The sequence below is a fragment of the Ursus arctos genome, unplaced genomic scaffold (assembly GCF_023065955.2).
Source record: "Ursus arctos isolate Adak ecotype North America unplaced genomic scaffold, UrsArc2.0 scaffold_33, whole genome shotgun sequence".
NCBI classification, from domain to species: domain Eukaryota; kingdom Metazoa; phylum Chordata; class Mammalia; order Carnivora; family Ursidae; genus Ursus; species Ursus arctos.
This window is the reverse complement of record NW_026623019.1, coordinates 16424336-16450805: the sequence shown is the minus strand read 5'-3', so window position 1 is coordinate 16450805 and position 26470 is coordinate 16424336. Positions and strand designations below refer to the sequence as shown.

The 26470-nt window shown below is 44.1% G+C and overlaps 1 protein-coding gene across 2 annotated transcripts; it reads right to left on the bottom strand.

The window, feature by feature from the left end:
* Positions 1 to 227: 227 nt before the first annotated feature.
* Positions 228 to 26044, bottom strand: GCNT1 (glucosaminyl (N-acetyl) transferase 1). 2 transcript variants are annotated; one of them, XM_057305633.1, is made up of 5 exons: positions 25912 to 26031; positions 25247 to 25441; positions 24992 to 25107; positions 3598 to 3644; positions 228 to 2113 (listed from the first exon to the last, which is right to left on the bottom strand). In XM_057305633.1, exon 5 carries the CDS (start codon positions 1966 to 1968, stop codon positions 682 to 684), a length of 1287 nt encoding a protein of 428 aa, XP_057161616.1. In that variant the 5' UTR covers positions 1969 to 2113; positions 3598 to 3644; positions 24992 to 25107; positions 25247 to 25441; positions 25912 to 26031; the 3' UTR covers positions 228 to 681. The 2 variants fall into 2 exon arrangements, with proteins under 2 accessions (XP_057161616.1, XP_026374603.1); XM_026518818.4 differs by lacking the exon at positions 25247 to 25441 and having other exon boundaries at positions 25912 to 26044.
* Between the last annotated feature and the right edge of the window lie 426 nt (positions 26045 to 26470).

Sequence of the window (26470 nt, the reverse complement as noted above, 5' to 3'; positions counted from 1 at the left end):
AACTTAAGATATCTTTTCTAATAAGCTAAGCTGATTCATAGAATCAACTAAGATGGACATTGCCACTTTTTTTGTTTTTAAAAACATTAATATATATTGTTAGATGCGAAAATTAGTCAGAAATAGTCACATTCAATCAAGCCCATCTTTTCAAGTTCCCTGAGAGGACACCGATACGCTACACAGCACCATGTTACAGCAGAAAGCAAATTATTCACAAAGACCGATTCAAGTCAAATTTCTATTTCGCCAGATAAAACCTGCAAGATAAATTATATCTTTACAATTGGTTGCCACTATAAATTTATTCAAATCACGAAAACTGTCATAATTAAAGCTCTCAAAGTAATTTTGGCACAGATGAGATCTTGGTCATTTTGTTAAGTCCCTGAGTTCTTTTAACAGGCTGGTTTTTACATTCAGCCTCATCCCCGGCTCCGTGGGCCACTGCCCCCCACAGGGCCTCCCAACCTGCCCCGGCCCCATGCTAACTCTAGGTCAACCTTTCTAGCCCACCGTGCTGGGCAGAAATCACGCAGCTTCGAGGACAGTCACAATCGGAGTCCCCAACCCAAAGAGCGTGCCCTGTAGTTTCTCTGTTTTATTACCGGGCAGAAGAATCAGGTAGGGGGCGTCTCATGCATGCGTCCTGTCCTTTTTAAAGTCGCCTAAAACGAACCGTTAGTGTTTTAATGTCTCCAGGGCTTTATGCCTCAGGTGCTCATCCAAACACTGGATGGCAAAGAGGTCAATGTCCGTGTCAAACTTGTTGGCGAACAAGTGATGCTTGCGTAACATCCAGTTCAAGTCACCTGCTCCGAACACGCACACAGAACGCACGTGGACCCCACTGCAGGGTGGGTAGGGGGCACCCTTGGAAACATCACCTTCGAAGTACTGCCATTTGACGAACCTTGCAATCGCGTGCATGTCGGACATGTCATACTTCTGGCTTAGGGACAGGGAGCCCGGGACATCAGGGATCCTCTGGATAGTGGCCCAGAGATACTCATCCGGGCTGTACGTGTCTTTCGCCCACTCCATAAACTTCTGGATTTTTTCATTCTCTAGCACATACCCCACGTACTTCCTACTGACCACGAAATAGGCACTGCCTGAAAACAGAGGTGTCTCAAGAGGAGGGAGCATTTTGTCAGTCCCCGTGTTCGTCAGCTTTCCGTTCACAACCGTATAATGCTTTTTCCACCTTTCTTTTTTATTGGATGGCATTCTCTCAGTTTCTAGGTTGTTTTCACCCATCAGCGACTTGAGCTTCCGGACAATTTCCAAGTTGGTTTTAATAGGAAAGTCCATACCGCAAAGATTTATCAAGTACTTCCAGTCCGCGCTCATCCTGTAGACGTCTTGCATGCAGTTGAGGTCGGCCTGAACCCGACTCCAGGAGGCATACACCACGCTCTCCAGCTGACTGGCCACAAAGACGTTACTGAAGCAGGACGCGATGCCAATCACCGCGGCCAAAAACGAATCGGCCGATTTTCTGTCCACGTGAATGCAGTAGAAATTCTGGGGCATGTAGATGGCCCTGAGGAGCCGGTCAAGCATTTCGATTTTGTGGTGAACCACTATAGAATAGGCTATGGGAAACTCCGCCTCTTCTTTACTAAGCGGTTGCATGATGTATTTGCGGCGCTTGATGAAAGAATTACAGTCTCTGGTCATGTTGATATAGTCATCGCTGGTCCACCGAGGGCGCTGCCGAAAGTTCACAGTCAGAAGTTCGAGCTGCACCTTCTGGATTTCATCTACATCCCCCTGTAAGACTTTGGTGCAATTAATATTCCTACTAGGATTCTCTCCAACCAGCTCCAAATGCCCGACGCTTACAAATTCGGGCTTTTGATGAATTCTTAAAACAGAGAAGGTGAGTAAGGAAAGAACAAGAAGCAGGAAGTAGTATTTAGTGGGATAAGAGAAAAGTCTCCTCCGCAGCAACTTTCTCAGCATCTCAAACAACAGTCAGGGGCTTTTCCTTAATTAAGGGCAGTCCTCCAGGCTTCAAGCAGTCATGGTTTCTCTTCTGTCGCGGCCTTGAGAGTTGTTAGTTCGCATTTATCAAATGTGCAAAGGCATCTTGAAATGGATCACAGCACTAAAAGAAAAACAGAAGGAACGTATGTAAATAGTCTTTTTCGACATCTTCTCAGGTTTAAATACCATCCTCTTCGCTATGAGGTCTGATGCTCAAAACAGAACCAAACTGGTCGATCAGCGGAAATGGGTAGTGTTATAGGAAACCCACAGTCTGTAATATTAATACCAGATTATTAAAAAAGAATACATGGGTGGAGGGGGCTCCTGACTTGCTCAGTTGGTGGAGAGTACAAGTCTTGATCTCGGGGTTGTGAGTTCATGCCCTACGATGAGTATGGAGATTGCTTAAAAAAAATATCTAAAAAAAAAAAAATTAATAATAATAATAATAATAGTACAAGGATGTGCTAACGTATCCTACGTTATACTATACCTCTCAGGAATACTGAGGCAACGAAAATCACAGTTGAAGACCTAGGCTATAATTATTTAGCTCTCCACAGTTGGCGAGGTGAGTTTTTGTCCCTGTGCCAGTACTAATGAGCAGCCTTTGCGTGAAATCGTTCCTCATCTGGGCTCCTCCTGACACATCCACTAATGTCCGTCAGTTGGCATCAGCAGCCCCTAATCTTTGAAGAGATCAGCTCCATTCTGCTCTGTACCAATTTAGGCCTAGAGGTGCTGTTAAGAAGGTCAAAAGGAGCTGTGACCTCTAAGAATCTCTGAAGGGAAAAGCAAGTCAAGTGAATTTTCGAACTAAGCCAGGAAGGCCCAGCTGATACCAGGCCAGATTTGGGTCTGTTCTGAATCTCTCTTAGTTTCTTCAGCTCCATACCAGGCACCACAGGAAGAGAAGACATACACAGTCCGAAATAGAGACATAGCCCTGCATTTCCTGCGTTTCTTTTAACAAGTTATAATAATTAATGCTTGCGAGAAACAACAGTTGTATACAAATTATAATGTATGACACACCTGTTGTCTACGTTCAAAGGAGGAACCCAACCCATTTTTATTATGTTTATAAATATTACAAAATATATAGTTTTCAAAAATCAATTTTATAATTTGGCAATTGGTTCTATAACTAGTAAGTGCTACTGCTCTTTTTTTTTAAGATTTTATTTTTAAGTAATCTCTATACCCAACTAGGGGCTCGAACTTACAACCCCGAGAGCAAGAGTCCTATGGTCTACTGCGTCAGCCAGGCACCCCAAGTGCTACTGTTCTAACAAAGAAAGCCAAATACCACTGATCATCTCCATACCAGATTTATAGAGATTTGAAACTGGTTTTTAATACCACGATTAGCACTAGAACTTTTAAATATTTAGTTAGGAAATAAATTGTGAATGTTAACAATAAAAATAAAAATAGATAAATGGCCATTATTAGTATAGAATAATGTTATGAAAAGTACTTAGTTGTTTTGTTTTTTACCATGTAGAATTAAAGAAAGTCTGGCTCATTTAGTTCTTGGATTCCAGGTAACATACTATGTTTGGAGAGGGCGTTTCACGCAGGCAGTTTTTGTACACGTACCAGGCATTCAGCAACGGTGCTATGTCCCATGAGGCTTTTAAAAAAATCTGTGGAATGAAAAGGGAAATGTGTGAAGGGATGTAATGCCCATGGAAGTACACACACACTCAGAAAGCATGCTGGTGAACTAATCCTATATATTCACTCTTTTTCCCCCTCAAAATTATGGTTGGTTCATTTCTTGCTTTTAAAATTTCCTTCTCTGCAATCTTACTTGTTTTTCTAATGATGGTTATGTATTGCTAAAGCTCTGAAAATATTTGCAATTTGGGTCAAGCTTTTCCAAAGAAAACTCTAGCAACATGTCCCAAAGTGGGTGCCAAGGAACGGTGTAATGGTCCAATACTATTGGAAAATCCAATATATTCTACCCCCACTGTGCAGATTCCCGGTGCCCACTGGCCCATTAAAACGATCTTACAACTGAGTTAGCTGCTTATCTCGTCTTCTTCCAACTATCTTGTCCACCACCCGACTCCAAACCTGCATGAGCAAGAAATGTGGGGGGATTCGGCAAAAATACTGAAGCGTGGCAACCATTAAAACATCAGATCGTAAACAAGACGAAGCCACTAGGCAGCTCCTGCTCCGCACTGGTTCAGACATTTGAAGAAATCTCTGTCCAATCATTAGGTGATCTGATCTCCAAGCTAACTGAATAGGGACTTAAGAGGCCTCATACTACAAAGAAAATAAACTTTTGAAAACTAACCTAGAAAAGTCACTTAACAAAGAGCAACAACACCAAACCCCAGGCAGGGCAGGGGCAGGGGCAGAGGTCTGACTTCCAGAGTGGACACATTTTAAAATCTCCCTTTCCTCCCCTCCCTCTTCCCTTCTTTTTCTTTTCTTTTCTTTCTTTCTTTCTTTTTTTTTTTTTTAAGAGAGAGCACGTACAAGCGGGGGTGGGGAGGGCGCACGGGGAGGGGGCAGGAGGGGCAAAGAGAGAGGGAGAGAATCTCAAGCAGGCTCCTCGAAGCCCAATACAGGGCTCAATCTCATAGTCCTGAGCTGAAATCAAGAGACAGATGCCTAACCAACTGAGCCATCCATGCACCCCTAAAACCACCTTTTAACAACAAAAAATTATAGAGTATGTCAAGTAACACAAAAGTCTGGCCCATATACAGGAAAAAAGCAGTCAATAAAAACTGTCCCTGAGGAAGTCCAGGCATTGGACTTAACAAAGACTTTAAGTCAGCTATTATAAATATTTTCAAAGAACTAAAGAACTGAAAATATGAGAATGATATTTAACTAAATTTAGAATTTCAATGAAGGGACAGAAAATAATAAAGAAAAAAACCCAACAGAAATCTGGAATTAAAAGTACAAGAAACTGGGGCGCCTGGGTGGCACAGCGGTTAAGCGCCTGCCTTCGGCTCAGGGCGTGATCCCGGCGTTATGGGATCGAGCCCCACATCAGGCTCCTCCGCTGGGAGCCTGCTTCTTCCTCTCCTACTCCCCCTGCTTGTGTTCCCTCTCTCTCTGGCTGTCTCTATCTCTGTCGAAAACATAAATAAAATCTTAAAAAAAAAAAAAAAGTACAAGAAACTGAACTGAAAAATCGTCAAGAGGGGCTCAACAGCAGGTTTAAACTGACAGAAGAAAGAATCAGTGGAATTGAGGGCAGGTCAAGTGAGAGTATCCAGTTGGAGGAACAAAAAGAAAAGAGAATTAAGAAAAATGAACAGAGCCCCAGAGATGTGTGACATACCATTAAGCATTCTCAACAGATCTATAATAGGATCTGCAGAAGGAAAGGTGGGCGGGGAGGGCTGTATACATGAGCATGGGAGGTAGAAAAAAATATCTGAAAAATGCTGCAGACTTCCCCTTGGCAACTGTCTTAGCAAGTATCCTAGAGAAAAGTCCCTCCCTTGAACACTGATGCCTTTCCTGAAAGAGAAGACTTCCATGCATACCCCCCCATGAATATTTTTAAGTAGAAAACACAACTTAGGAAGAAATGGAAGAAGAAAATAATTTCACCATGTGAAGAAAACAGGGAAAGCCAGGACTTAAAGGCCATAGTTCTTAATAGGTGGCTTTTTATTTTTTATTTTTTTAAAGATTTTATTTATTTATTTGACAGAGAGATAGAGACAGCCAACGAGAGAGGGAACACAAGCAGGGGGAGTGGGAGAGGAAGAAGCAGGCTCATAGCGGAGGAGCCTGATGTGGGGCTCGATCCCATAACGCCGGGATCACGCCCTGAGCCGAAGGCAGACGCTTAACCGCTGTGCCACCCAGGCGCCCCAATAGGTGGCTTTTTAAAATTAAAACCAAGAAGCACAAGAATACGGAGTTCTATCAATACTAAAAGTACACTCTGATCTTTTCTAATTCTGGTACTATGGACAGCTGGTCAAGGAGGGGGACACGAAGAAAAGTGTCGAACACACGTGAGGTAACAATACAGTTTCTAGAAGTGTTCCAACATCAAATGAGCAATTCCAACTGGTAAGGTCTAGGGTCCAGCCAAACACTCACTGGAGTGGGAGAACAGACAAAATGTCCTCAGGGACAGTGAGAGAGGAGGCAGCAAGTAAAATCTGAAAAGCAGACAGACAAAAGGTAACTGACTGAGCAGACCCGAGAATCCCAGACTGACAACGGGGAAAGAAAGAACCAGCTCTGTTTTTGCTACAGGATCTTCAAAAGGTTCAGGGAAATGGTATCACAGATTCCAGAGGGGGTGAGGGTGTTCGAAACAAAAACAAAACAGTATTGACCAGCGGCCGTTTAAAAGCAGTTGGGTCTACCCTGAAACCTGGCCAAGACCCAAGACTTAGTCTCTGCAGGCTGGGGCGCTAGGCACAATGGAAAGCAGGGTTTCCAAGCAGGATACAGTGGAACCCAGTGAACCCAAAGCCAACAGGTATTGAGATCTCCTTCCCTATTTCCAGCTATCAGTTCCCAGAACTCTGACAGCCAAAGCCCATGCAGGAGTTCATTCACTAGGGAATCCAACCAGGCCTAGACTTAACTACGTTGCTTAAATTGGAAGTTTCCCCAAATGTTCATGGAAACAGATTGTGTACAGGAAGAAAACTGATAATAATATTGTCAGAGAGATAAGAAAAAATATTGCATTCAATCAATCAATAAGATTGTATGGCCTGAAAATAGGTAAAACAACACTCCCATTCCATATGCTCTTTTGCAATATAACCTTAACATTCTCCAATCAAGAAATAGTCAAAATTTCTTTCCCCTTGAATCTGGACAACCTCATGACTATACTGACCAGTAGAGTTTGGCAGAAGTGATACAATGGGGCCACCAAGGCTGGGTCATGGAAAACTAGGCAGCTTGCAACGGGTTGTCTTAGAAAATTTGCTCTCCAGAGGCTTCCTTTCAGAACCAGCTTCCATGTTGTAATAAGCCAGCCCAGGTGCCAGACATGTAAGTGAGGAAGCCACCAGATGACTCCAGCCCGTAGTCACTCAAGTCTGCTCTGAATTCCTGGCCCTCAGAATGTGTGAGCAAAAAATAAAATGGAAATGTCCATATTACTACATTTGGGGAGGTCTGCCTCACAGCAGGGACTCTAACAAATCAGAAACCCCATAAACAGAACACTTAGGAAATAAAAAAGAACTCCTAAAAATTAATGACATGATAGGAAAAATGCAACACTCAATGGCAGTGTTGGAAAAGAAAGCTGAGGAAAACTCTCAAGGAATTAGTTAGACAAGTAGGCAAACCAACTGATGGGGAAATTGGAGGGAAAAAAAAATGTAATTTAGAGAATCAGACCAGGAGATCCACTCTCTGAATGAATAACAAGACCTGCAGAAAGACAAAACAGAAAAAAAAATGGAAGGAAGCAATCAACAGTGAATGGTTGAAGATTGTTTCTCACAAAGAAGGAAGTTTCTAGACTGACGCTTCTTGGAATGCCGATACAATGGGTGAAAACAGATCCACACTGAGACACAGTCCTGAATCATGAAATATTGGAATATTGGGAAACAGAACATCATATAGGTCTCCAGAAGGCGAAAAATAAGCCCCCTAGCCAGGATTCAGAAGCACAGGGTCTTCACATCTCACAGAAACCATCCATAGAAGGCAGATAATGAAGAAAATGGCAAGGGTGTCAACAATGCTGAAGGAAACCGAATTCCAGAGAATTCTTTGAACCACAGGAATTACTAAGTCAATTAATGGTAAAATAAAAACATTTTATATCTTAAGACAGGTAAGGTCTCAAAATATTTACCTTTATGACTTTATCTGAAGAAGCTACTAGAGGATGAACTCCTGAAGTGTGGAGGTGCCTGACTGGCTTGGTCCACAGAACGTGGGACTCAATCTCGGGGCTAGAAGTCGGGCACCACTTTGCAGGTAGAATTTATTAAAAAACAAAAAACCAAAAAAAAAAAAAATCCCTAAAGTATAAACTAAGAAAGGGGAAAACATAAGAATAAAAAAACATATATTCCAGGATGATGGTAAAGGAACATCCTAGAAACAGGCCAACAGATAACCGTAGCAAGCTGGGGCCGATCAGAAGGCCCCAGGAGAGGGTGGCTCTGTCTGGTCAGTGGGTGCAGTGACTGACTCTAGATTTCAGTTCAGGTCATGATCTCAGGGTCATGAGGTCAAGCCCGGAGTCAGGCTCCATGCTTAGCAAGGAGTCTGCGGGAGAGTCTTTCCCCCTCCTCCTGCCCCTCCCCTGTCTTGCATGCATGAGCCTGGGGGCATGCACGCACTCCTTCTCTCCCTCAAATAAATACATAAATAAACAAAATTTCTTTTTTTAAAAAAGGCCCAAGAGAGATGTCTTCAAGATGAAACTGATGGAATAAATGATGGGAGTAAGCATATTGAAAACCGATTTAAACAACCAGCAGTCTGGGCCGTGAATTTGTAACTACAAAGCAAATGAGGGAGGGTTGGGGTGAATAATTATTGCCTCCAAAGAAATTAGTGACATGCAATGATGAAAAAAGCCATCACTGCGCCTGTGGATTAGCTCTGAAGAGCACCGGTCTTAATAAGGTAAGCACGATTTTCCCAATGGAGATTCACTGAAACCTGATTAGGAGGACAGAGCAAAGGGAAAGGTGATTGTTGAAAGAAACGGGTTGTGTGCCTTGCCCAGCATCACATAACCGCCCACGGGAGAAGCTCAAAATCACGTTGCGGCTCCAAGCGAACGACCTCTGCCTAATTTAATCCACCACCTTTCGTCTTGAACAGCTCACCATGGTAAGGATGGGACAGAGGAAGTGAAGTGGGGCACTGTTTTCACAAGGATACGTACGTGAGGAGATCCGTGTAAGGAAGTCGGAAACCCAGGGATTGCGGAATCTGGATTTCAGTTTGGAATATGTCAGGACACAGAGGACCTTAACGATGTAATAACTAAGAGCTAGATAGGACTAGCACAAGCCTCAATATTTTATTTTATTTATTTATTTATTTATTTTTTTAAAAGATTTTATTTATTTATTTGACAGAGATAGAGACAGCCAGCGAGAGAGGGAACACAAGCAGGGGGAGTGGGAGAGGAAGAAGCAGGCTCACAGCGGAGGAGCCCGACGTGGGGCTCGATCTCGCAACGCCGGGATCACACCCTGAGCCGAAGGCAGACGCTTTAACCGCTGTGCCACCCAGGCGCCCCAAGCCTCAGTATTTTAAATAAACCGATTCTAAAAGATGACATTCATCCCAATCACACACTAGTTTCAGTGAACTTAGAGAAGTATCACCACATAGAGAAGAAAAAAAAATTAAAGAAACAAGCTACCTGTGGCTCAAACGGTATTTTCCTAAATTCTTTTTTTACGAATAATTTTTAAAAAGGCAAAGCAGGAAGAGGGTGGAAGAAGGGAATGATACATGTTTTTATTATAAACTAACAGGACGTAAGGTAAAGGTACTTGGACTTCGAAGGAGGATTTACCATATTTACATAAATTTGCATATGCGTACATACACACCCCTAAGAACAATCAGGATTTTCCTGTTCAGCCTCGAATTACTCTCAAGACTCCCAGACAAAGGGCAAGATAAAAAGCGCCCTGTACTGGTTAGTTTTGTTAACCTTGGGTAAGGTTAGAGTGGACAGGTGAGTCAGCTGTAAAAAATGAAAGGGCGGCTTTCAAAAAGGTAATCTCTTTTCTCCTCAACCATTCCCACCCCCCCCCTCATTCTGGCTTAAGGCCAGACAAAACTATTATACATACAAATAATTCTCTCTCCCTATTGCCTATTGTTTCATTTTTAATGGTGGAAATATTTTTTTCTTAAAAAACATACATGTGCGCGTGCACGCAAGTAGATGCACACGTGTGTGCCCGCACAGGTATGCGTAAACGAACAGCTGGATGGCTAAGTCGGGGTCCACAACCTATGGCCCTTCTGCCCAGAATTTCAGACTCCCAAGGACTATTATTCCATGCCCCAGAGGCTGCTGTGATACCCACTACTGTGACTCATGCTAGAGCTATCCAAGTATCCTGGAGGAGCGGGACTCGAACACCACCCTGAAGCAGCAGAGGGAAGCAACTCGAAGAGATGAGATCGATGAGATCTCAAGGTGATTCCCTGCCATTCTGGGTGCGTGACTCGCTGCACCAAGGTGCCAGCATTTTCTGAGGCGTCACCTTAACACAAGTTCCTGAGACCCCAACCGTGTCCACTCCTCCAGACCGGCCAGGGAAAGCTCTTGGGGTCCCCAAAACTTAGGGCCATGATTAAAAACACCAAGCTCCACAGTTTAGGTCACTGTATCCCAGAGTTCAATGCAGAGTTTTCTTGGGCTCCAGCCACGGAAACATGGGTGACAGGGAAAACCTTCTGAGATGGGCACTGAACCCTGTTTCCTGTGCCCTCTTTGGAAAGGGGGCTCTCCACATGAAGTAAGATATTATACAACTAAAGCCAGATGGTGTGACTAAGGGAGCAGAGGGCTGAAAGCATGTCTCCCTTCTCCAGACCCCCCATATTCTAGGGCCAGGCACAGAAGGTGCCACAGAGAATCACTCAGTCATGTTTGTTGAATGAATACAAGTCTCTTTCAAAGGAAGCCCACGTTCCTCTGCTAAAAAATTGAATTAACAGCTCTCCTCTCTCCCTTCTGAAGAGTTGTTTCTAGTTCTCTACGTATGCCTTGTGGGCCCTGGAGCTCAGGAAACCTACATGAAAAATGCCAGACTTGCTAGCTTTCAAGTAGGGGCAAATCTTAGACCCTTCCTAGTTCTGGGCATTCTTGGGGGAAGTACGTGCTTTTCAAAACAATTTATAACTGACTAAAACAGAGGCTCCATTTTTCTAAAATCTTAAAGGTAGTGATTAAGAGTTATAAGACAGTTGATCGGTTCTTAAACGTAATAAAAATCAGTATTTTAAAGCTCAGTAAGCAGATTGGATGTTCGAATTCCATTTCTTCCATTTCTACCTTCTCTTTACAATTCCATTGGCTGTTTCATCCCATATTAAAGTGTATTTAATAATTATGTAAAAATTCAAAATATATAGTATAATTAATGAAAGTTTCTCAATGGCCTGCTCCTAATTTCAAATTAGATGAAATTAAATAAAATTAGGTTCCATCTATGTGGTCACCTATAAAAGAGAAGAAAGAAAGAAAGAAAGAAAGAAAGAAAGAAAGAGGAAAAGAAATGAAGAATGGAAGGAAAGGAAAGGAAAAGAAGGAAGGAAGGGAGTGAAAAAGAAAGAAAAAAAAAGAAAAAACGGGGGAGGGAAGGAAGAGAGCTCTCCATGCCTGAATTAATGCATGAAATATTCTGTAGAATTTTTTTCATTTATTCACTATACTACTGTGGGACGAAACTAACTCATGCATTTCATTCATTGCTGGAAATAGCACTCTTGTCTGTCCCCACGGCTTTCTCCCCTGGAGGCACAACCGGGGGGACTTTAGCAGCTGACGCCATTCCTGCCTACAGGCTTGGCAGGCAAAATGCACTACACCCACGTCTCTGCCCCAGAACTGAAAGCTGTTAAGTCCACCAAGAGGAAAAGAAAGGCTCCAAGAAGGCTTCCTTGATTACAGCTGACTGGAATCATGAAAGATGGGTAGGGTTTAGACAGTAGGTAAAAGGAGAGAAAGGAGGCTACAGAAAAGCCCTGTCCTGTCATGGACGACACCTCATCCCTACAGTGAAGTTACTCAGTAATCATGAAAATGCTCAAACCATCCCCAGAAAGGCAGGAAATCTGGAAGAGCCAAGACAGAAACTGGAAATTTCCTTTGTAAATCTAAGGTGCACAGTAAGTACACAGAGACCACAGAGACTAGACTTGGCCTGTGCTTTGTACTCTGAACGCCATCTTTTCCTTGCCCACCCCCTTACACACATGTGCACACATCTGGAATGTTTGAGACTAAAGACCAATGCTCTTCATCGGGGGCTATCCAGAATACCTGATGATAACTTGTGAGGGGGAAAGACCCAATAACTGGCCTGGCTTAGTCCTTTTCCCAAGAAGCTACACATGTTCGTTAATGGAGTCAAGAGAGGTGGGGGATGGGATGAGCGCACCAGCAGCCCCAGAAACAACGCCAAAAAGCGTTCCAATGGACTTGCTGAGGGCCACTTCTCTTCCCCGTCAAGGTGTATGTATCCTTTGGCCATCCGAGTGGGGCCTGTGGCTGAAGAAGCAGGGCTTGAAGACCCTGCCTCCAACCTCAGTACTCAGGCAAGCACGGAAATGAGGAAATGTAGGAATATAGCTGGTCACTTCAAACAAGATTCTAGAATTATGTGCCCTTCAGGCCTACATTTGTGTTTTCCACAGCAAAAAAAAAAGTCCCATTAACCCCACCCATTAGTACCCATGCTTTCTTGACATTCTGAAACCTCTTCGAATTTATAATTCAGTGCTAGAAGTATATATAGGGGCACCCGGGTGGCTCAGTCAGTTACGTGGTTGACTCTTGGTTTCGGCTCAGGTCATGATGTCAGGCTCCTGCGATCAAGCCCTGTGTCGGGCTCTGCGCTCGAGCCCTCGAAGGTTATGTACCTCTCCCTTCCCCCTCCCTCGGCTCACACTCTCTCTAAAATAAATAAAATATTAAAAAAAAATACATATGGATTTACAAGTTTTATACACTCCCTTGAAAGCCAAAAGAACGCCCATAATTGCACAAAAGTACCAGAATTAAGGCATTATATTAGTAGTCTGGAAAAGCAAATGATAAACTAAATACGGGGTATCCATACGGAGGAATATTACTCAGCTGTGAAAAGGAACGACATTCAGTCGCATGCTACAACACAGATGAACCTTTAAGACGTGCTAAGCGAAGTAAGTCACAAAAACACAAATACTGCATGATTCCACTACATGTGGTACCTAGAGTCATCAAATTCATAAGAGATGGAAAGTACACCAGAGGTAATTAGGGGCTGGGGGTACTATGTGTGCAGGGGAAGAAGCTATAGTTTACTGGGTACAGAGTTTGTTTGGGATGATGAAGAAGTCTGGAAATGGACAGTGGAGATGTACTTGATGCCACTGAATTTTCCCTGACATAGTTTTAACCTCGAGAGTTTTTTTTAAACCTCTTTATTAGGATTTTTAAACAGATGCAGCTGGCTTACATTACAACTAGACTAGACCTTCAGAGTCGATGAGTACCAGTAGAAAATGTTACTTAGAAGAGGCTTTTTAAACGAAGAGAAGACCGACATTAAAGGACATATGTGATGAGAGCATTGGGAGGAGTGAACGAGGAGCAGGGGGTCTTTTTTGAGTTTAGGGTCATGAAAATTTGGACACGAAGAACAAAGACCATCTGTATGCCTCCCTCTCAAAGACTAGTGTTTCTTACTGCCTGTGCAGCTTTATCCCCGTTTCCTTAATGCATGAGCAATGGCTAAACTTTGAAATGGGAAAAACCTGTCCTCTAAGGCAACAGAGTTCATTTGTAGAGGCAGAGCTTTGTAGACTTGAATGAAATATATTTTTGTGCACATACACACACGGTTTTTTGTTTCGTTTTTGTTTTTTTTATTTTAAAGATTTTATTTATTAGAGAGAGAGTGCGAGAGAGCAAAAGCAGGGGGAGCAGCAGAGGGAGAGGGAGAAGTAGGCTCCCCGCTGAGCAGGGAGCCTGATGGGGGCTTGATCCCAGCACCCTAGGATCATGACCTGAGCAAAAGGCAGACACTTAACTGACTGAGCCACCCAGGCATCCCTGTTTTTGTTATTATTTTTTTTTAAAGAAATCTTCAACCTCATTACCACTACAGGCCAAAAGTGAGTATAAAAGATCTATTGTTCGCTTCAAAGTTCCAGACTTGAAGAGGAATAAACTTTTTCCTTTCATTTTTTTTTAAAATCTAATATTAGGCAGTCTAGAATACTAAATACAGCACCACAGTTTTATGGAAACAAAATTTTAGATTTGAAAGGTACTTTCAAGTTTCTTTTGTCTGCTCTTAATTTTGAAGATGGGAACACTAGGCCACAGAGGTCACACGGTTCGCTAGGCCGCACGTCCAGAACAATTATTCAGCAGAGATGGCTTAACAACGGCCCTGGTTTCCATCCCATCTGCTCATCACACAGCCCATAGGTCCTGGGTTTTCTGAACAACCCCAATTTTAAATATTCCAGGCTTTAAATGCTTCCTATGTCCCAGAAATTCTAATCCAAAATATCAGATTCCTTTTTGTTTTTAAAGGAAGTCCTAAAATTCCAGGTCATAGCATGTGTCTGGATTTTTGGCTGACTAATCATCATTGTCAGAGTAGATCTTATCTTTATGATGCAAAAAATTATCAAATCTAACCATGAGCAAGAATGAGAAGTGCTCTTTAACATATTAAAATCCAGCTCAGCCTCTTGCAACGCACTCCCTTTCCCGAACCGCCCTCCGTGAGATCAAACCTCACTGGTTAGTGGGCGCCACAGAGGAAAACAGCAGTGTGAGGTCAAACAGAAGGGACGGTAATACGATTTCAGCAAGCTGCCTCATCTCTCTGAGCTTTGGTTTCCTCATCTGAAAAGTGGAACTCATGACACCCTCCCCGCTGGGATGGGGGGAAATTAAAAAACCTTCCAAGCGTCTCGCACAGAGACTGGAGGCAGCAGTTGCTGTCATCGCCACCCTCTCCCATTTCAGCCCTGAATTCCACATAATCCTGTCTCTGAACCATTCCAAGCACGTCCTCTGTGAGCTCCTCCTGGGAATCTGACCTAGTCTCAGGCTCCTTGCCCACTCCCCTTATTCACATTGTTTCCTGGGCCTACGACAGGCAAAAAAAAAAAAAAAAAAGAAAGAAAGAGTCCTAGTCGTCCAAAATCCCTCCCCTCCCTTCCCTCAAACAAAGGTACAGCAAGACTGTGGATGCTTTTGTCAGATGTGCTTTCAAGCTCAGAGTGTTTTCCAGCTAAGGATCCTAGATTTAAATGCTCCCAATTACAGTGTGTTGGGGAGCATACCGGGAATTCTGAGCCCCATGTCAGGTCGGACAGAATGAGGATCTATCAAGAAACCCCAAACCACTGGCCTCCTACTGGCTGGTACTCAACCTGTCTTCAGGACTGACTTTACTTTTCTGCACTTGGGGCTCCTCGCCTGTGCACAAGGGCAGCTGGGTTTGGTCAGGGGTCCCCAACTCCCGAGTCCTGCAGCACTCTGCGGCTCCTCAGTGGGCGGACGATGGACAGGGACAGGGGAGGCTGAGCCCTGGCCAGGTTGATTGTGTGGAGTGGAAGACAACGAGGAGGACCCACCGCAAGACAAAATACTAACGAGGCTGTACTCCCACAAGTCTGAGGACTGACTTTCTTACCTAACAGCTTCAGAAATTGATAGGCATTCGATGTACCATGTGTTCACTACTATGGTGGTTGTTTTTTTTTCATTTCCTTAAAAGCAGATATCAAAATTGATGGTGCTTTCACAATGGAAGTTACCGAGGGGTTAAAGAGATTGTTCAGGTGAAGGGTTAGCAAGAACTTCACATCAAGCATTTTACATCCATTGTCTTAATTCTTGAAACCCTGCAAGTAGTTACTTTCCCTCTCTCACTTCACAGTCAAGGAAACTGAGGCTTTAGGCAGCTTTGAATAGGGTCATTTGCTCCAGTTTACCAGCAGGGAAAAGGTGGGAGGGGGTTCAGCCCCGGGGCTGACTTCCCCAGAGGGTAGAGGGAACAGAGCAGTCTCACTTTCTGGCCAAAAACACAGGGTCCAGGTATTAACAGCTTTGAATCATACTTTGCCCTACCTCCTACACCTTCCAAAGAGCCCCAGAACCTTCCAAATATTCCCCTGGGTGTCAATATGACAAACTCTCCTCCTAAGGGCTTTAGTCCTAAGATACAGGGACCCATTTGTGATCTGAGACCTAACCATTCCCTCGAAGCAGATGCATAAACTTGAGTGGCAAACTTGATCCAACATTTTCATTGAATCTAGATTACACTTAGGTATATACGTTGAATTTGAAAGTATTGCCAAAGCCAAGGATGAAGGAATTCTCTACGTAATGACAGGAAAGAAAAGGTTTTTGAGCTCAAACAGCATCCAGGGAGGAGCTGCATTCTAGCATGTATAGAATAAACCCATTAAAAAACAAGGCTCTAAATATACTATCAATGTGCACTAGAAAAACTTGAGAAGCATAGACATACCAGAACTATTCGGTGATCACCGTTTTGTTTCGGGGTGCAGTATTTATTCAAGCACTTTTGCAATGTTTAAGTTTTTACTTTACTTCAAGAATTTCTTTTAAAATTGCAAAGTAAGACAAAATGGCCCCAATACTCCAGCATAAGCTCAAGTCAGGTATGCTGGCAAAGCATTATTGTAAAGATAATTTCCAAAAGAAATAAATTTGTTCAGTTACACATCAATTTCAAGTTCCTTTCCAATGCCTGTCCAGGGACACTCCTGACTTAACATTTGTGCACAGATGTAGTAACAGCTGGGATTCAATTTTCTGTTCTGTTTTTTTTCTATTAATGGACATCGGAGAGTCTTTATTGTTTTTTGCCACAGTTAGTATGCGTCTCGTGGTTGGATATTAAGGGTATTTCCAAATTACACTGTTGTAAACATGAACTATGAACCCTTTTGAAGATACACATAATTTGTTTTCTCTTGCCTTTATAAAGGATTTCCAGGAGTAGGATTCTTGAATCAAAACTTATAAATTTCTATGGCTCTTGACCGCCTTCCAAATGGACTACACTCACTTAGACTGCCAGTAGTAATATCTGAGTACCATTTTCTCTACATTTACTATATAATTATCTTAATTATGTACCACATATTCACCCACTGTATAATTATCTTTGTCATTATCGCAACTGTATAATGGTACATCACTGAGGTTTCATTTTGTATTTCTTTGATTACCAGTGGCTCAATATTTTCTCTTGAGTATATTTACGTGCAAGAAGGAGGGCTTAGTAGCAATGATTTTAGCTCTGGAACCAGACTGCTCAGCTCAAAAACTGGGCGTCATCACCCACCAACTCAGATTTCCGTATGCCCTTAACTTCAAGCTTTAGCTTCTTTGCTGGTAAAAATAATAACAACAACAATAATAACTTCAGGCAATTTGATCGGATTAGGGCCATGGGTACCTTAGAGTTTTTACGAAGAATACGTGAGCCAACCTGTCATATGCTTACGTTGTGTTTGACAACACGGGCCTTTCATAAACATTAGCCATTTATTCACTATTATTATTTCTATTTTTTCTTGTCTGGACAATGTTCAAATCTTTAGTTCATGCCTCGAGGGAACTTTTTTCAGACCTCCACAATCAGAAATCGTATTTCAAGTTTACTAACAAATACCCGAATGCGTTCAATTTAATTCCACACCTAGTAGCTATTATACAAAACAGAATCCTAGGCTCTGGGTTTGGGGGTGGGGGGAAGTACAATCATAAATAATGCATCTTCCCGATCTCAAGGAATCCACACATGCTTATTTGCTGAGCCTTCTGGGGGAAATTATAGGCTTGGTCAATATAGATAAAAACTATTTGGGGAACAATGCATCCATTGTAGTGGTGAAAGGAACAGGAGAGAGCAGGAGCCCGACTGGCCAGAAACATCAGCTCTGAGGGTCCCCCTGGGGGAGGGGGAGGTAAACAGGGACTCCTTCCAGAAATGGCCACACTCCACTGGCAGCTACTACCCGTGCTTCAGGAATTCTCATTGTTAGCCACATGTTTTGTTAATTAGCAGTAGCTGGAAATGAAGCTTCCAGAGTGAACTGGATGACTTTGACTGGCATAACATGAGGAAAGAGCAAACAAAGATGAAATCAGGGTGCTCCAACTTTGTGGATGAACAGAAGCATCCTAGAGGCCTGTCAGGCACAAGTATCTAAAGGACAAACATGCCTGGCAAGTCGAATAGCCTAGGATGCTGCCTTAGGCGCATTCCTGGGTCCAGCCGCTGATTCCAGAAAATTCTTGATTACCTGATTCTAACTCATGATCAGCTGAATCATACAGCCACCCCAAGTGAACCTTTTGTGGGAGACGCAGCCAGAGCCCCTCGACAGGGCAGAAGTGACTCAAGACTTGCTTTTTAACCCTCACGCTTACCTGCAGAGGAGAATGTAGCCCTCCCCAAGGTGCTTCCCCAAAAGATCCAAAATGGCTTGGGGCCCATCACTGTCAACAGCACAGAGGTGGATAGGGAAGGAAAGAATGAGAACCACAAGGCCTGGGTTGAAGTGACATAAAGCATTTACCTGTCCTGGAACAGAGCACTGGCCACAACACTCGCGGAAGTTTCTTTTTTCTTTCGTTTTAAAGCATTTAAAGTGGATTATTTAAAGGAAGTTTAAGGTACATATTTCAAGAGAAACAAGACACACATACATTCTGTATTTGTTACTTTTCAGAGCAGAAGCTCTAATAGCTATTTTATTTTCCATGAATGAACTGCAGGAGCACATCATGGGGAAGAAGAAGTTTTACAGTTTACAAGGAAATCGAGTTCTCAATTTGCTGTAGGGAGAGGGGGACCCTTTGACTCAATTTTAATGATAAGCTTATAAATTTTTTAGTCCAAACACCAAGAGAAAAAGCTTTGGAGTAAGTCCCATCTAGATATGTGTATTTCTTTAAAAATTATATGTACTACTGTACTAATGCACTTTATAAAACAAAAAGATGGGGAAAAGAGGAAATAACGCCTATTTGTGTAATCACTTATGGTACAAATACAAATGGTTATTAATATTTGTAAGGAAAGCAAAAGATTAAATATGCTTTATTTTTTTAAAAAAGATTTTATTTATTCATTTGAGAGAGAGAGAGAACAGGAGCAGAGAGAGGAGCAGAGGGAGAGGGAGAAGCAGACTCCCTGTTGAGCAGGGAGCCCGTCTTGGGGGCTCCATCCCCTGGGATCATGACCTGAGCCAAAGACAGGTGCTCAACGGACTAAGCCACACAGGTGTCCCTAAATGTGCTTTATTTTTGAAAACTCTTGGTTAATTATCTTGTTCTAGAGCCCTGTCAAGTACTGCTTCTAAGTTTCCTGTATCCTAACATTTTGTTTTAATGGCTGTCTGGGGTAACAGGGCCGCACGGGAGAAACAGTAGAACACTCTGGGCTCTGCTACCTCAATCCTGATGCTTAGTTTTCAATCCATTCACCAGTTACACAGAGTCTTTCTTGGTGAGATTCAGCTGGTGTTTCTCAATCAAGTGTCCTTGCAAACTAGTCAGTAGGGGTCACATTTTTATGAATCTAACAAATGGATTCAGACCCACTGATACTCCTCACTTAAAACATTTTGTCAGACAATTCTTTTTCCAAGTTCTTAAAGGTTTTTGGTTTTTTAAAAGTTTTGATGTCACAAATCTACCGTATTTCTTGGCAACATGTTTACATTACAGTGAAAACATTTCCAAACGGCTCTTTCCAAAATGTGTCTCTGTAAGTGCAAATTCTTCTGAAAAGCAGTCAACCCCCCTCACTATAAAAATGTCACAATCACCTTGAATTGTTCCTGGTGTACTCACTTTCCCCAGCACCTTGGTGGGTCCATCAACCCAGAAGCCCTCCAAATAGTGTTGATCAAGCATTTACAACCCCATCGCTAGGCATGCCCCTCCCCCCTTCCCAGAGGACAGTGGGTGGGGCTGAAAGCTCCAACCCTCTAATTACTGGTTCTTTCCGGTGACCACCCCATCCTGAGGCTACCGAGGGGCCCCCCCCACAGCTCAGCCACCTCATTAGCATAAACAGGTGTGGAAAAGAGCTCCTTCTATGAATAACAAAAGACATTCCTACCATCCCAATCCCTCAGGAAATTCCAAGGGCTTCAGGGCCCAGTATCAGGAACCAGGGACAAAGACTAAACATGTATGTATTACTCTATCAGGGCTGAGCCTAAGGGTAATCATCGTTCGTAATCTACCTCTGTTTGGCACTAGAAAATGCCTGAGGAATACTGGCGGACGAAGTAGCCGACTTCTCGAACACACCGAAGTCAGCAGACGGTTTTGCCTCCTTCTTCGGAGAGCTCAACTTTGAGGCACCTAATCCATCCCTCCCTCCCCCTTTCCATCAAAGACCAAACCCCCCACCCGGGTAATGGAATCCAGCCTCTGACACCTTCTCTGAAACCAGGCTCAGTCATGGATTTCTCACTCCCACATGTTTAGCTTCTCCCTCACTACCAGAAACTCGCCAGCATCATTAGAATTTGTTCAAGTCTCTCCAGTCTCAATGGAAAAGGAGAGAAAGAGAGAGAGAGAAAGAAAGAGAGAGAAAGAAAGGAAACCACAGACCCCACATTTCCTCACTAACCTGCATGTCTGTCTGGTTTCTCGGTCGCCCTAACCAGCTGCTTCTCCTCTTCCAAAAGCAGTGGTCTTTTTCTCCAGGCCAACCCCCTTCTTTTCTCATCCCACACCCTTCCTCAGATGATTTTGTGTATGCAATGATTTTACATGCAACAGCTCCCAACACAGACTTCCTTCCACCCCATGTCTTTCAAGAGTTCCAGAAGCCAATTCTTTGGTCTCCACTTGGGTGTCTCACAAGCAAAACCTATCCAAATGGATCACCTACCCTCCCCTACGCCAGGGTTCTCGGAACACCATAAATGGTTTCACCACTCCATCCCACTCAGTTATTTATGCCAGTAACTTTCAAAATGTCCTCCATATTGCCCTGTCCATCAACCGCACCCAAATAATCACCACTTTCATACTGATTTTAGCTACAAACTCAAACTCAACCTCTCTCCCTTTGCCTCCTCCCCTCAACCCCTCTGCCTCTGGCTTCTATTCAGCAACACTGCATCATGCCTTGGTGACAGCAAATGCCTTTGCACTCTGTCCCCACAGCCCGTCCTGCCCCTCGCCAGGGTATGTGCACGAAGCGACAGGCTGAGGGCCTCAGGCCTTTGGTCTGGCCTAGCTGGGACAGTGTAGTTCATCTTTTCCAGCCTGCACAACAGCACCACAGACACCAGCACAGCCTAACCCTGCAAACCCACACAGCAGTGACGATGATCAAAAACCCAAACTTAATCACTCATCTCCCATTTAACATTCTTTAAAAGGTTCCCATTACCTTTCCATCGAAGTCCAAAGTCCCGAAAATGACCTGAGAGGCTTGACCCCAAAGCCTTATGCCTGCCTTGGTCTCAACCCTTCCAACATGGAACTCAGGCCCCTAATTCACCTACTTCCTATTCATTTTTCAGGCCTTATTTTAAATTTCACTTTCTAGGGAGACCTACCGTGAGTAATCCCCTCCCCTAGTTGAGGTCCTCAGGGTCAATGTTCTCTGGACATCTTGGGCTTTTCAGGAGTCCCACTGACGACTGGGACAGCCTGTGGGACTATGTGCTCGTCTACCTCCACCCCCTCTTCTGGCCACTAGGCTAGAAGGCTCAGAAAGGCAAGGACCCTCCATCCTTCAGCCTTAGGGTCAGAGCTGACAATGCGTGTTGTACTCAGTAAGTCCTTGCTCAATGAATGCCTGGAGAAACAAGATGCTTGGGTATCCAGGCTCCTCACACCCAATTTGGCTAACTCTTTAGCAAAAGAAAAATTATTCATGGGAGGAATTTCTTTTTTATTCATGGGAGTAAATTTATTTTTATTTTTTATTATTTTTTTGAAGTTAATTTATTTTTATTTTTTTAGTATCTCCACACCCAACGTGAGTGGGGCTCCACTCATGATCTCGGGGTCAAGAGTCACATGCTGTTCGGACTGAGCTAGCGGGGTGCCCCTTCTTAGTAAATTTAGGGTACCGATCCTGTTTGGAAATACTAGTACAATCAGTGAATCGGAAACTCTCAGTGCTTTGGGGCAGCAGTAACCTCTCCTCTGGATTTGCAGTAGTGACTGCAATCCTCTTCTGAGCTATGGACAAAGAGCCGGGGTCAGCTTCATGGGTGTGCAACCTGTGCAACCACATAGGGCCCCGTGACTCACTTAATACTCAAGCCGTCTGCTGCCATCTTGACTTTTTTTTTTTTTTTGAGTTTTATTTATGTAAGTAATCTCTACAACCCAATGTGGAACTCGAACTCATGACCCTGAGATCAAGAGTCAGGTGCTCTTCTAACTGAGCCAGCCAGGCACCTGGCCATCTTGGTGTTCTTAATAATTTTTAAACATGGGGCCCCACAAATTATGTAGCCAATCCTGAGTCTTACAAATTAGTTTGATTTCCGGAAGGGATCCAATGGATAGCCAATCCCTATCCAAGGATGCATCTTTCATAACTAGGGCTGTGTTTCCAACCTCCTGAACTTAAGGTCCAAAAACAGAGGGTTATATATTCAGGACATTTTCTTCTTCTGATATGAATTATTATATTGTGTATTATGTAGGGATGTCTTCCATCAGATCAGAATTTCTCAGGCTACAGAAGTATATGTTGTCTTAGCTACTGCTGTTAGCTAAAAGCTTTTTATGTTTCCTAAAACTAAATTCTACTCTGAACATGATCTACAGTGAGTCTCATTGTTAAAATGTTTGCTTAGGTAGTTTTGCTTGGGGTTCTCTTCGGGATTGTGTCAATTTGTCCCAAATTGACAATAAGCATGGTTCATTAATATTTTATCACCTTAAAAAAATTAAAAGACATCAAGTAAACTAAAGGGAGAAAATGGGGGCACCTGGGTGGCACAGTCAATTAAACATCTGACTCTTGATTTCAGTTCAGGTCATGATCTCAGGGTCGGGGGACTGGCCCTGCATTGGGCTGTTGGGCTCCTTGCTCAGTGGGACGTCTGCTGGAGATTCTCTCTCTTCCCCTGCCCCTCTCCCAGCTTGCTCTCTCTCTCTCTCTCTCTCTCTCTCATAAGAAGATATCTTTAATAAAATAAAAGAAAAGGAGAAAAATGAAAACCACTCTAGAATTCCTTTTTTAGCTTCCACTATATTTTAAACCTTAGAAATCTAACAACCATATTGAACACCTGAAATTTCCTTAGAGATAATAAATCCTGGCAGGACACATGGGGCTGTTCACGAACACTAGTCTAGTCACCTTTATTATAAAAATATTTTAAAATGTAGATGTTTGTTTCAACATTACAGATAGCTTCTCTAGTCATTACAAATTTAAAAGTTAATTGTATTTATAGTTTAGTTCATAAACGTCCAGAGCATTTTAAATGTTGGCTCGTTCTTTTGCCCACAGGTAACTCTGTCCTCCAGGGGACGTGTGGCAACACCTAGGTTGTTATAACTGTAGGGAGGGGGCGACTGGCGTTTACTGGGTAGGACCGGGGTGCTGCTACATATCCCACAATACACAGGACACTTTCCACAACAAAAGCTTGATCAACCCAAAATGTCAACATACATAGCATTTGCCACAGATGGGCGACAAAGAAACAAGACAACTCTTAGCACTCCATCCGGTGTCAAAGCCAGTGTGGGTAAGGATACAGACAGCCCCTATGAGAAACACATCTGATTTATATCAACAGTCATTTGGAAACTCCTCTGTTAAGTCAGGGAGTGAGGCATTCGACATCCTGAACTAGAACCATGAATACATTTTCATTGAAATGCCCATTAGGAGCAGTGACACAATTCCTCAGCTGGCCCATAAAAGACTACGTTACTCTATGTGGCGGAAATACTGCATCCTTCATAGAACGCAGGAATCGAGAATCAGAAGAAATCATTTCAACAGCATTAATCTCGGGTTTCCACCACCTCACTTCATGACAAGTGCACAGTCTCTACACCACAGGTCAGAATTTTTCATTCCCCTGGAGAATGCAATCATCAAGTATAGAAGTTTCTTAAGACAGTTCTGAAAAGAAATGATGCATGAACCAAAACTGATTGGTTCCTGTGTTTTAAAAAAAGAAAAGAAGAGTATTTAAATCAGGTTTTACTTTGTAAAAAAAAAAAAAAAAAAAAAAAAAAGGTTTTTCAGCTATTGGGGGAAGGGGAGAAAGATCCAGACACTCTGGGTCAGAATCCCTACATGGTTATGGGGAGAAAATGGCCAGATACCCACACAGATTGTTGTAGCAGGTCGTCCGTTGGTCACCTGTGCCCGACCAAGGCCCTCTTAGATGCCCCATCCATTACCTGTTCAGTCCCTGTAACAGAGCTGATTTTGTAGATCGCTGATAATTCTCAAGGACATTTTTCTTAATGTTAAGCAACTAAGTTACAAATGGAAAAAAAAACCAATTTGTGGTTGGAAGCATCCTCATCATCAGTCAGGGATGAATTAGAATTAATGAAGGATGAAATCCACTAGAGATTTGGAGCCCAGATTATGGAGGTCCTGCCAGTGAAGGAAGGGCAGACCAGCTGGCGGCAAACTTTAAATCCTCCCCATGAAATATTAAAAGTATCAACTTTTTCCATCTACTAATAAAACTTTGTAAAAGTAGATTTACAGTATATTACATTGTTTTTAAAAATTGAGGAGTCAGCCATTTCTAAGAACTCAGTTTCCCAAAACTACATCTTGAAGGGCTGCGAAAAATCCATTAAGCAATAGCAGGTATCCGCAGAGCTCAGTGTTTCTTTTTGCCAGAAGTGAAATCTGTTACCCTATCCTCTGGCGGGGGAGCCTGTCTGGAACCGCCTCGGCTCCTAGCGGGTAATTTACACTGATCTTTAAAAACCATTCACCCCTCCTCCTCCCCTCTATAAAACAAATCTGCCTTTCAGAACAGCTCTGAAAAGGGGACAGAATGCCCAGAGCAGGGGACAAGTCCCCGACCGGATGCCTCACCTAACACTCGCCAAATTCAAGCCACAGAAACCTGTAGCCTGTTCTCAGCTCAAGGAACCACTGCTTTCTCCAACCTCGTTATCCTTTCCATTTGGCCGCTTGTCTCACTGGTTGGAAAATGAAGCCTCTCTTCCCTCTAGAAAGGAATCGAGCAAAGGGTACCACGGTTGCCGGGTGACTACAAAACCTACCTCCACCTGGGCAGCCCATAAGGTCCAGCCCGGATCTGCAGGCGACCTCATCCACCGTGAGAAAGAAGTGTGGCCGGCGAGGGTGCCTGGGGCTCGCTCGGCATCGAGAGAAAGCGCTGCAAGGAGAAAAACAGCTGTAAGCCAGGACTGCTTCCACTTCAGAAAGCTAATAACCAAAAACTGGTAGAATTTGAGTCAGAAACTAGGTGCTAACGGGGGGGGGGGGGGGAGGAACCTAGGAGGGAGTACAATCACCTGTTTTCCTAACAGACCCAACAGCGCGAGTTTCCTACACCCGCAGGGGAAGGACAGAGAGGCGGCAGGGGGACAGGAAGAAGCGTGGGGGCTTCGGAGTCCCTTTCCAATCGCTTGCCCCAAGGCGAGTCCTTTCTGATCCTGTTGTCGGCTTCTTCATCAGTAAAATGGGGGTAATAACGCCTCTTCGCGGGGCTACGAGGAGGATTAAAGGAAGTTAAAGCTGCTGGCACCCAAGGGACTGCAATGAGTAACTGTGCGCTCTTCTGCCTATCCGCGCCCGCAGCCAACTCCTCTGATTTCTCAGTTCCTACTCGCTACCCGGACCCGGGGGAAAGAAGCCAGAAAAAGTGGCTTCCAGGTGTTACTGGGACCGGAGTCCCAGGCCCGCGCTTCACCGATCGGACCAGGAGTAAGGACCCGGAGAGAAGGCGTCCAGAGCGCACACGCGCTGCCGTATCACTCCCACCGCGCGTCCGCTCCCTCCAGCCCCAGCTCCGCTTCCTCTCCCCCGCCGGAGCCCACCCCGCCCGGGGCAGCGGGGCCCTGACTGAGAGCCGGCTCCCTCCCTCGCATCCTTCCCATCCCTCCACCCGCCACCGGACGCCATAGCAGGCGATCCGGGTTGCTGGGGCCGGGTGGGATGGAGTGGAAGAGTCGGTTACCTGCAACAACGTTCTGGCCCCCGCGGCGCAGAAGGGTGCTCTACCGCGCGGCACCCCAAAGAGGCCCTCACTGGCCAAGCTCAGCGCTCGCTGCGCGGGCGGACTGCGGCTCCGCTCTCTTTGCCTCCTACCCCGCAGCCTCGCCCGTGGCCCCGCCCCGCTAGGCCCCGCCCCCAGCATCCCCGCCTCGCCCACCTCGGAGGTTTGCGGGCGGGGGAGCGCACGCGGCTCCTGCCGGGGACAGCGCGCCCTCTGGGTCTCACCGCGGAGTGGGCAGAGAGCCGGCGTCCATGTGCTTCCTCTCTGCGCTTCCTCACGTTCGCCCTGGTTCTTAGTTCCCCAAACTGCGCAAGGGCTGGGTGAGTAAGTGGGGTCTTCTAAAACATTCTTTGCCCTTCTCCTCAGAGGCAGGAAACTCGAGAAGTGCAGCCTTTTCTGATTTTAAAAATGTTTTATAAAAAACCAAAAAATGCAAATGCTAAGGTTCTTTATAAAGTTTAGAGATGACCGTGCAGTTTTTTTTCCTGATGGTCTTGTTAAATTTAGTATTTAAAAACTC